General features: G+C 39.2%; 1 protein-coding gene across 1 annotated transcript; it reads left to right on the forward strand.

Moving 5' to 3' along the window:
* Positions 1 to 1,680: 1,680 nt before the first annotated feature.
* Positions 1,681 to 5,504, forward strand: LOC141167247 (hydroxycarboxylic acid receptor 2-like). The gene is made up of 2 exons (XM_073654686.1): positions 1,681 to 1,936; positions 3,748 to 5,504. The coding sequence occupies exon 2, from the start codon at positions 3,761 to 3,763 to the stop codon at positions 4,778 to 4,780; it is 1,020 nt and encodes a 339-aa protein (XP_073510787.1). The 5' UTR covers positions 1,681 to 1,936; positions 3,748 to 3,760; the 3' UTR covers positions 4,781 to 5,504.
* The last annotated feature ends 6,928 nt before the right edge of the window (positions 5,505 to 12,432 follow it).

Genomic DNA, 12,432 nt, shown 5'->3' on the forward strand with positions numbered 1-12,432 from the left:
TCACATCAGCTTTTTTCTTCTCTGAAGAGGATCTAAACATATGTGGATAGTCCTTATGGGAGAAATCAGGTAGGTTGTTCTGGGAAAATTAGTTTTTTTTTTAACTGCCACAATGTCATATTTGGAGCCTTTAGCTTCCCTCCAGGCAGAATACCTCTTAAATAGGCTATTTAGCCCTTTAACATTCAAAGTTAAAAATTCTAACGCCATTTTCAATCATGTTGTAACAGTGGTAGTAAGCCGTAAGTATGCATACATTAAAATTTCCAGAATTGTAGTCCTGTGAAAGGAAGAGTTAAATAGCACACAGTTCTGAAAACAAGTACAGTCATAAAACCAAACAAAATACAAACAAAAAAAAACAGAATCTGAGTTCCCTCAGGTGACCTTGAGTTCCCAAGTACCTCATCCTGAAAAATGGGGAGAATAAAAGTTCAGCAAGCTCTGCACCAAGTCCTGGAATTAAGACATTGTAGGAAAAAAAAAAAAACCTGGAAAACAAGAAATTATGTTAATTTGCACAATAAAATATTATGTAACTACTTATGGTTAGATCTTCAATGAATTTACTAGGTGGGGTCTCCTTTTCTTCCTTGTTCTGGATTATGACCATTCTCTGAGATCTTGTGGTGTTTTAAAAAGTTCCGTCCGTCCTCTGGGTCTTGAATAAGGTTGGATTTTCCGTTGAAGAACTATGAGTCTAGTAGGAAAACCCCATTTATAAGAAATGTTATTTGCTAGTTATGCCAGCAAAGGATTTCCTAGCATTTAGGGTGTCTTTTGAGAAGTCTGGAAATATTTTTATTGGCTGGTAAGGAGGAGGTAGATTTTTATTTTTACTTAGGTAGTCCAGAAGGCGGTCCTTAGTCTGGAAGTAATGGATTCTCGCATTTGCTTTTCTTGGAGTGTCTCTTGATAAAAAACTAGATTTTGGGCTCGGTCTATTGTCAGTTCTGCATTAGGGACTGATGGTAGTGTATTATGTATAAAGTCTTTAGCATAAGGAGCCAGTTCTGATGGGGAAACATTCTCTGGTATTCACCTAAAATTTAGATTGTTACGCCTGTTGCGGTCCTCTAAATCTGTAAGTTTTAATTTTAGTGTTTTAACTTCGCTTTTAAGCAAAGAATGATGCTTTTCCAAAGCGGATTGTTTCTCAGATATGGATTTTACTCTTCGATTTTCTGATTAATATAATTCAATGTTGTATTTAAGCTTTGGAATCCATTGATCATATTTATGTTCAGTTGTTGAATGGAGGATGAAAGGAGGTCTAGCAAATATTTTTCTGATGGAGAAAGATTAACAGGTTTCTCTTTTATTAATATTGTGTCAGAGTTGTCCCTTTATGTATTAATGGGTATCAAAATAGGAGACATATAAGGAGGAAAGTTGAATGCTCCATTTTAGGTCTTTGTTTAGAGGGGGTCAAATTGGGGGATATGTTGTTTGAACCATCATCTGTTTCAGATGAGTGTAAGTCCTTTTTATTATCATTGTTACCCTTTATGCCACTTGACAGCTTCTTTCTTTTATTCCTTGTTTGAGATCCACCTAATGTGAACGATATGTCCATATCAATAGGAGTAGTGCTGGAATTATATGTAATAATATTATCAGACAGTTCCTCATTTTGCCTGTCGTAATTTCCCCTAGGAGCTGCGCCGTATGCTCAGTATCAAGCGCCTCGGCTATTAAACAGCACGATTGTGGCTCGTTGCTAGTGTCTGTCAAGTGGGGATTCCCCAAGTGCAGGGACTTTTCCTCAGCTGGTGAGTAGCCCGGCTTCTGAATGACATTGGAGCTGCCCGCTCTATTGGTGGCACGGCGCTCCCTGTCCTTAGTGAGGCGTGCGTTGGTTCGCTGGGGTAGAGGGAGTTTACTCACTGCTGCTGCTTCAGTGACTCCCGTCAGCGTTGGGCTTTTTCTTCTGACGGTAAGTTATTTTCTTTTTACCTCAGGTGAAGGTGGTTGTCCCATTGAATCTTGATGAGGGGGTCCAGAGGTGGGTCCAGGAGTAGGTTGAAGGTCCGGGGTACTCCTTTTGTATGTCGCTATCTTGGGAAGAGAGAAGGTGAATGATTTCACCGGGGAGGATGGCAATGAAGCAGGCTTGTTTTCCTTCTTCCTGTTGAACTGCATACTTATGTCCAGGAATATCCAAATGAGTCTAGATTTTCCTAAAAGGGTTCAGGGAGGGTATTAAAGGTCTTAGCTACAAAATGCCATGTCCAAGTCTTCTTTTGTCACTTTATGAATGCATTCCAGGCTTGGTACCAGCAGAGCTCCAGCAGAGTGCGACCATACTCCTGCACTCCCAGGCCACGCCCCCTGATTATTACATACTTATCATATTAGCAGTCATTTATTTATCAGTCAGGTTACAGTGACGTCCCCCATAAGAGGCACTCTATGATTTTTATGATATGTTTTTCTTTAACAAAGTTTGATATTAATTATATTAGATCCATTCTCTTCTTTATTCTGGTTGGCTAACCATAGCATGTAAAGATAACTGACAGATAAAGGCAGTATATATGTACGACTAATAATATCCATATTATGATTACTAATTATTAGCTGCCAAACTAGGACTGTAACCGTAGCCAGATCATCATGTAACTACTGAAGATGGGGGAGGGGCATACGCCAAATGATGATACATGAAACAAGACATAAATATTAGCAAACTTTATTGTATATATACAATTATAATAATTGTATATGTTTTCTATCTACCTCAACTGCTTGTATTTAATAACAATAAAGTTTGCTAATTTTTATGTCTTGTTTTATGTATCATCATTTGGTGTATGCCCCTCCCCCCTAACCATAGCATGTGTATGTGTTGAATTTTAAAGGGACTAAGTCCTGCTGCTCTGTGCTTCATGGCAGGGCCAATCCTTTACATACAGCTTCCCACCTGCTTGTTTTCCATCAATCTCCACCCCCTTTTCTTCGATTGACAACTCTGGCTTCTTAGAGAGAGAGAAGGGAGGAGATAGATGGAAACCAAGCAGGTGGGAAGGTGTATTTAAATGATTGTCCCCGCCGTGAAGGACATGTACTTGGTTTGAACAGTCATTCTGTGCTGTCAGAGTCCCTTTAAGGGGTAAACAGCAGCAATTGGAGCCAGGTTCTGATCACTGCTGTTACAGGCAGATGCTAGCTCTGCAACACAACCGGCGTCTGCTAGGTATGGTGCGGGCTCACTTCCTGAAACCGCTCCAGTCATCCACACCAGACATACCCCGTACATATAGAGTGGATGTTGGGAAGCGATTAATGGGACAATTTCATATTTAAAGGGTTAATCTCATCTCAGTCTTACATGGTGGAGATGGGTGTAACTCTATCCAGGCTCTAGAGGTGGAGCTGCGGAAACATCTGATAGCATCTGAACTATGCTATTTCTATAACTCTGATATAAATAAGAGTTATGGAAATGACTCGAATTATATTGCATTTTCCAGGTTATCGCAACACCTGGCTACGTGTGAAATTGACTTCCTATACTCGCTTGTAACCTTGGTTTTCATGGGTCCAGGCTTTAAAAGGAACAGCAACAAAGGTGGTTTCATTGTAAAACCACTTAAGATCTATAATCTGTAATATGACTCATATGTAGAAAACAGGCTTTTAGCTAATTATAATTAGTCTTGGGTTATTCTGCAGAAAATTACTTCCTCTTCTCTGAGTCTAAAGTTAGCTCTCAGTATTTTTTTTGCCATTTCTTTACATTTTCAGCTCCATCTAAACCATGTCATATGAAGGATTTCATTACCGTCAGAACATGAACATCTCAAGCTGCTGTTTGTTTGATGAACAAGTTCTCTTCCATCTTCTTCCTCCCATACTAATTCTAATCATTGTATTGGGATCTGTTTTCAATTGCATTGCTTTATGGGCATTTTGCTTTCATATCAAGTCATGGAAAGCCAGCACAGTGTATCTCTTCAACTTGTCCGTGGCCGATTTTCTTCTCATTATCTGCCTGCCCTTCAGAACAGACTATTATCTGAAGCAGAAGAACTGGATTTATGGAGATGTCCCATGCAGAGTAATGCTTTTCATGCTTGCAATGAACAGGACAGGAAGCATCTTCTTTCTCACATTGGTTGGCCTGGATAGATACTTTAAAGTTGTTCATCCATATAATAAAATCAACTCCTTATCCACAATGTCCGCTACCATTATTTCATGTGTTATTTGGCTTACAACAATTTCAATTAATGCCTTAATTCTCTTTAAAGAGCAAGCTGGAAGAAACATATTAAACAAAACAAATTGTGACAGTTTTATGGTGTGCACTGACACCACATACTCGCAAGACTATCTCTTCATTATTCAGTTTTTCCTTGCTTGGTGCATTGTCCTTTTCTGTTCTCACTGCATCATACGGAAACTCAGACAGAGGAACCTGGACAGGGACTCGAAAATCAGGAAAGCGGTCAAATGCATCATATCTGTTGGAATTGTGTTCTTTGTATGTTTTTTACCAAGTGTGTCCACCAGAATTGAAGTCTTAAGACTTTTGGCTACTCCACAAAGGAATGACTGCAACATATACAGAACTATAGACACAGCATTTTATATTACAGTTTGCATAACATATATGAACAGTATGTGCAACCCTTTGGTTTACTTCTTCTCTAGCCCTTCATTCAGCATGTTTTATCGAAAGATCATAAGGTGTTCAAAAAGTGATGAGCCGGAATCGGATACAATTCCTACTAACACTAACAACTTTACTTGTAAAAATCAGCAACAGTCAAACTGAATGAAGATATTTAGCCATCTGGAAAAGGTCTATTCTTCCTTCATCGGTATTTGTTTCTGCAAGTATTTGTTAGTTTTTTTCAAGCTGTATATTTTGTAGCCATTGCAGTTTATTTTATAGCCATGACTGTTTATTTTTGCAATTTGACCATTCACAATTAATTTGAAGGAAAAAATATATAAGTAGCAAAAAGAATCAAATGTAAAATGTTGACGTAAAAATGTTCCTAGTTCTACGCTTAAAACTTACATGCTATATAATTTTGAAAAATAACCTTACATTGTTTCTACACAAGTAGTATACAACTTTTAGAATGAAAATGCATCCGGGTCAATTATGTGCCAAAATTTCAGAACAAACCATAAACTCTTGGTTGCTCAGTTTCAAGGGAACTTTGAGCTGTATTCAATGCATTGCTGTGTATTCTTAGGCTGCATGCCCACTATGCGTTTTTCAAGAGGTTTTGCCGCGGAATTTCCGCAGCGAAAACGCTTAAAAAACGCTTGGTAATACGTGCCCCATGGTCCCCAATGATAATCCGCATGTGCTGTGCACATGCTGCAGAAATTTCCGCTGCGGATTATCATTGCGGAAAAATACGCAGCATGTCTATTAATTTTGCAGACACACAGCGTAATCGCCGCCATTGACTTGCATTGGACCCCGTGACATCCGCATCACTGCATCTGCACATGCGGATATCACACGGTTCAATGTGCGGATGGTACCCAGGTCTGGAGGAGAGGAGAGGAGACTCTCCTCCAGACCTGGGTACCATAGAACCTGTTAAAAAATAATTTAAAATAAAAAATAAAGATTATACTTACTTTCCGATGTCCTCCCGGTATTTTTTCCCCTCCGTCTGGTCTGCTGTATGGGTCGCGGTGTTGTGAAGGACCTGCCATGACGTCATTGAGTCATGTGACCTGTCACATGACTCAATGACGTCACCGCAGGTCCTTCACACCACCGCGAGCCGCCCAAGACACCGGACGCAGCGGAGAAAACACCGGGAGGACATCGGAAGGTGAGTATAATCTTTTTGTTTTTATTTTTTACCATTCTTATTCTTTTTTAACTAACTTGGTCACACTACTATAAATCCATGCCGGTTGCATGGATTTATATAGTGTGAACAAGTTGTCAAGCACTTTTCCAGGTGATGCTAAAATCGCTTGGAAAAGCGCTTGATAACCCGCATGCAGAAATGCATGCAAAAATGCTTGACAAACGCTTCTACCTGGCGGGAAAAATGCATGTAAAAACCGCATGCGTTTTTCCTGCCAGGGAGAAGCGGAAAAAATATGCAGCATTTCTGCATCGTGGGCACTTAGCCTTATAATATTGCAAGATATCATTGCTGCAATACTTGTTAATCTAACACTTGTTAGTATAGAAAGGGCTTTGGAAGCCTAAACAATTATCATTACTTCTAGATGTGTAGCTTTTGAGCTAATTAATGTGTTTTTGCAATATACGCAACAGTACATTAAATTTTATACTTCTAGTGCTTTTTATAGTATAGTTTTTTTTTCTTCCTTAAATGTCAATTGCAAGAAGCATTACAGAACTTTCATATTGATGTCTTCCTTTTACAGTTTCATTACTTTTCTTTTAAAACAGATTAAAATGTTTTGTAGATCACAGTTGAATGGATGAAATGTTAGCAGTTCTTCAGCCTTTACAAGTTTTCTTGATCCGTATTGATTTGTCAGTATATATTGACCATAGCAGCATCAGCAATCCATTTTATTTTATCCAGTCATTTGGGTTAAAAAGTATCCAAAAGAGAATTACATAAATTCATAAATCTATTCTATGGATATAAAAAAGAAAACGCAAAAGAATCCAGAGCCTCCACTGCACCACCCGTACCCTGAATGTCTTTACTTTTGTCCAGAATTCAATTTCCCTATCTGTTCCATATAGACTCACATCAAGGGTCCATACATTGGAGTCTCAAAGTGCAAGTCACACGATACACAGTGGAGGACCAAATTGGAAGAGATATTTTGTGTAGAAAGTTTTTGGTAAAAAATTGATGTAGCTATGATTTACCACATTTACATTTGAGTAACTTTTTTGGGAGGAGAGTGCTTCTTTAACCAAGCATGTTCATAGTTAAAATTAATGTGTGAAAAAAAAACAAAAAAAAACAAACTAACAATAAACTGTTGATTCTTTTCAGAATTTGTATGGAAATGTTTAGCAGATTTAAGTAATAAAACCTTATATCCAAAAACAAAGTAATGGCTCTTTTGTTATTCTGAATTCTATAAGAAGTAATATAAAACACATTTGTTATTTAATATTATGTGCACACTGAAAGCAGTTGAAGGGGTTTTCTCGTTACCGTAAATGGGTAAAATTGGAAAGTGCTTGTAAAAACTACTTTGCAATCTACCTTTTATCAAAAATGCTCTCAGATCTCAAGAACAGAGGGATTTTTTTTATTCCATTATATACTGCTCAGTGTCTAGGTTATCGGCTACTTATGTAGTGTATCCCAGGCAAGGAGGACGCATTTGCAAGATTTTTGCTATAGAGCTTGCAAGCACTACTCTGGAGCTGACTGGATCACTGGATCTAGCTGCTTAGTTGCCTCAGCACTTCTCTGATGCTCCAGAGGCAAAGATGCCTTCAGTTCGGACTAGCAGGTCAGCCGTGCTGCTGTTCTGACCTGTAAATCCTCAGGAGCGTATCACTATTGTCAAGAAGAAAGATGGGAGTAAGGAAAGCCATGCAGAAGACTGACAGTGAGAATAACCCTTTAACTGCACACTAAATAAGTTATTTTTGATTTAACAGAATTGATGGAGCAATTCTTCAGGGCATCAAGGTTCAAAATGAATAATTACAGTGAAATACTGAGGTACTAGAAGTCACAATTAAATGGGTTGTCCAAGTGGAAATTAAAAGTCTGTAGTCACTCTGTGCACACTGTCACGGTTCCCCTGTATTCCCTGTGCGGCTGGGTGGTCCTGTGATCTCATGTATGCATTTGGCATAGGGACTCTCTTCTGTCTTTGTACACCAGTGGTACAAAGCAAAATGGCAATGGAGGTTAGAATTGAGTTCTATCCACTACATTGATGAGTCCCACTTTTGTCTTGAATGCAATGATAGGTGGAGATTGTCCTGGAGACCACATGGGCAACACCATGAAGATGCTTTCATTATGGAACATCACACCGCTCCTAACCTGGGTTTATGGTGTGGAATGGCACCTAAAATGAATACTAGACCCCTCTAGTCTTCATTCTAGGTAACCTAACAGCTCATTGTTACTTCGATTTAGTGGTGGAACCAGTGCTACAGCCATTTCTCTAAAGTGTCCCAAGAGTCATTTTTCAACAAGATAATGCCATGCCACAAGTTGCTCATGCTACTGTGAGCAGCCTTTATGACGGAAAGGTGTTTCCATGCTCTACAGCATCTCTGGACTTGTCTCCCATCGAGTACATCTGGAACATCATTGGTCGGTAATTCCAAAGAGTGCTGCCAGTAGTGGATCTTGATGATTTGCGTGACCAAGTGCATTCACCATGGCAGAACATTTCTTAGACAACTATTAATAATCTCATTGATAACAGCCAAGCCGTGTAAGTGCATGTAATGAGAAATCGAGATGTTTTGAAAATATTGTTTCTATTTTTCATTATTTGCATTTCATTAACCTGTATATCGATCCTGTGATTTCCATAATTGCACGACTTTTCCTTCTTGGTGTTGCAAATTCAATGTTGAGTGTATTTCTCTGTTTTAATCTTAGTCTGAAGAAAAATTGCATTAAACTAAGGAATGATAGAGAAAGGTGGTGCGGAGATATTTTTTTATTTTTGTGCATTTGCTTTGTTTAGTGTTATTTAATATCTCCTTTAAATGTAGACAGAACAAAAATATAAACGCAACACTTATGTTTTTGCTCCCATTTTTCATGAGCTGAACTCAAAGACCTAAAACTTTTTCTACGTACACAAAGGGTCTTTTTGGCTCAAATTTGTCTAAATCTGTGTTGGTGAGCACTTCTCCTTTGCCGAGATAATCCATCCACCTCACAGGTGTGGCATATAAAGAGGCTGATTAGACAGCATGATTATTGCACATGTGTGCCTTAGGGAAGCCACAATAAAAGGCCACTTTAATACTGTAAAACTTCATATTTTTAAGTGGTCTGGGGGGGTCAGAAAAACAGTCAGTATCTGGTGTGACCACCATTTGCAAAACATCTCCTTTGCATAGAGTTGATCAGGTTGTTGATTATGGCCTGTGGAATGTTGATCCACGCCTCTTCAATTTCTGTGCAAAGTTTCTGGATGCTCGCAGGAACTTGAACATGCTGTTGTATACGCCGATCCAGAGCATCCCAAACATGCTCAATGGGTGACATGTCCGGTGAGTATGCTGGCCATGCAAGCACTTCGCACAGCCATTGAAGAGGAGTAGACCAACATTACACAATCAACAACCTGATCAACTCTATGTGCTGCAAATAGTGGTCACACCAGATACTGACTGGTTTTCTGACCCCCTGGGCCCTCCAATACTGTAAAACTGCACATTTTAAGTGGTCACCCTAAGGCACACCTGTGGAATAATCATGCTGTCTAATCAGCATCTTAACATGCCACACCTGTGAGGTGGATAAGTTATCACGGCAAAGGAAAAGGCCCTTTGTGTACATAGAAAAAGTCTTAGATCTTTGAGTTCAGCTCATGAAAAATGGGAGCAAAAACAAAAGTGTTGCGTTTATATTTTTGTTCAGTGTATAATACTCCTACATAATCCTCTTTAATAAGTTAATATGGTAGATTTGTTCATAGTTGTGGTATCATGTAATAAAACATGACTATTGGTTATCAGTCACCATCTGCTTCTAGAGAATGTGTATGACTTCCTTTAATTAGTTCTGTCAGTATTATCTTTATGGTTCTCCACAATTTCTTTCAAAGAGCGTAGTAGACTCTGCAAGTAAAGCATTAACGTCTAAGTAAAAGCTTTATAACAGGCAATTTATTCTTTCAATATTTTCTTATCTAATAATATGAGTTATTAATTTGGATTTAGAACAACACTCATGTGTCCCTGTCTGCAAAGTGACCCTATGTCTAATCAATAATCTATCACTCAAGAGAAAACAAAAGAAAAACCATATGCCCAATGAATTTCAGCTGGTGGTGACATGCCGTACACGCTCCATTTATGATCATGGTCCAGTAATGTAAATATTATTCTCATGCTGGTATCCTAAAGCAAAGATCACTGTAATCAGGAGACTTCTATACAGCAAGATAACAGTTGTTGTTGTATATGATTTATAGAGTATTTCTGCCATGGATTTTCCATATCTGTAGGACAAGGCTTGATAATCTTAGTACATGTCATAAAAGTGCATTTGGAGATTTGACTGTTTACTGTTAACGTTCTTCCAGTGCAGGAATCAGATGTTTGCTCTGCCTTCAAATGCTAAAGAGAGGCCATTCATTTTGTAGCTGAAGTTGCTAGCTTTTCAGAAAAAGAATGGATTTTAGATTTTCAGATATCCGTGAATCACATCCGTTTTCTATCCATTATTTTCACAAATACAACATACATCCAAATAAAGTCTATGGCGCTATTCACTTTTCCTTGTATTTTGCAAACCTTGTGTCCAGAAAAAATCATGGAGACACATCCATTTTTGATCAGACTTACGGATCAAAATCAACCATGCAGGTCTACAGGATGGTGAAAATCACAGACTGAACATGGATGTCATCCGTCTGAAATCTATGTTCTTTTCATGATTAAAATTGGAATGAAAAGGAGAAGCTTTGCAATTTATTTTATTTTTTAAAGCACCACTCCAGCGCTGGAGTGGTGCTACTAATGCAAGATCCCTGGCACCCAATATACTTACCACTCAACATCTTTAGCTCTTGCTGGCGCCCCTCCAGTTCTGAGCCATCTTGTAACCGCTCCTTCTGACTGACTGGAAGTCAGAAGTAACGGTCACAAGCTCTAGACTTGCATTGAAAAATGACCTCCGGCTCACTCCAGCAAACACTAGAGCGAACCGGAAGGTCACAAAATGCTGGAGACTGACAGGAGCTGCATGGATAATAGATGAAGATGACGGAGGATAAGTATGAGAGTAGGGACAGGGACCTTACATTGCTAGAACCCCTGCAGTGCCGCAATAAAACAAAACGCTGGAATGATGCTTTAAATACATGAAAATTACTGATATAACACTGATAGTAAAACGGACACACTGACCAAACACTGATGAAAAATCGCATCCAATATGCTGATGACACTCGGATCATTTTTGCATACATGAAAAATCACGGATGTCTCAATGAGGCCTTTGTGGAACTTTGTCTTTTCTTGTTGGTTAATGACAGTGACATAAATGGGAAAAAAGTGAATTCAATATTACAATTCATGATATGAAATACATTTCTTGGGAGAAATATGCAATCCTAACTTTTTCAATTGGAATAGTGTTTCAGATTATCACATGGATCCAACTGAATCATATATTATTAGAGATCAGCAGATCTTTTGAAATTAGAATTAACCCATTACACCAAACTTTCACCCAAAATTTCATTTGCGGGGAATAATTTTGTGCAAATATCAATACTGGAAAGCTAGTAATTGCTCAAAAATACACGTGGTGGAGAGGAGAGAGCGGACGCTGCTGACCATAAGGACTTACACTCTACAGGAGCGAGAGACTTACCAGTGACACTAGAGATGGAAACGACTCTGCCGTACAAACTGTATTCCACTGCCCAGGTACTGACGCCCACTGTACAAGGTATGACCCATAAGATGACATAGCTGCAGGACATTGTGGGTATGCCTGCACGGCAATGCTACATAACGTTTGCCTGCTCTGATGCTCCAGCAGTGTGGGAAATGATGCCGGGCAAGTTTTATTTCTTGCTAACTGCGAATCTAATGTTCTAATTCAGAGGAAATAGCGAATTTAAGGAAAATCAAATTGAACTTGACCTTTCATTAACCCCTTCACGACATAGGGCGTATTAGTACGTATCTGTGCGCTGGAACTTATGGACCAGATACGTATTTACACGCCCTGGCGATTTCGCCCGCACACAGGCTGTGCGGGCGCGATCGCCGCCGGGTGTCAGCTGATTGTCACAGCTGACACCCGGTACTATGTGCAGGGAGTCGATCGCAGTCGATCGCAGCATTGCGGTGGCAAGGGGAGGTGATCGCCGATACTCACCTCCTCTTCCGGCCTCCAGCGCTGTCTGCCGTGGCTTCCAGGATGTTGCCATGACGACCCAGACAGCAGGAAGATTTTTTGGACATGCGCAGTGCATCTCCAAACTATCTTCTCCCTGTCCAGCACTGACAGCCTGCATGGCACAGGGATGGTGCTCCATTCCTGTGCCATGCAGGCGATCAGAGAAAAAAAAGTGAAAAGTCCCATAGTGGGACAAAGTAATAAAAAGTAAAAAAGTGTCACAAAGTGAAAAAAAAATAAAATAATAAATTGTAAAAATATTAAAAAAAAAATAAAAAAAAAAATCCATCAAAAATAAAAATATAATGTACCCATCAATAAATATTATTATCAAAACCCCCCCAAAAAACAATAAAAGTACACATATTTGGTATCGCCGCGTCCGGAACGA

The sequence above is a fragment of the Phyllobates terribilis genome, unplaced genomic scaffold (genome assembly GCF_046119375.1).
Source record: "Phyllobates terribilis strain yellow unplaced genomic scaffold, ASM4611937v1 Scaffold_1__5_contigs__length_1240528914, whole genome shotgun sequence".
NCBI classification, from domain to species: domain Eukaryota; kingdom Metazoa; phylum Chordata; class Amphibia; order Anura; family Dendrobatidae; genus Phyllobates; species Phyllobates terribilis.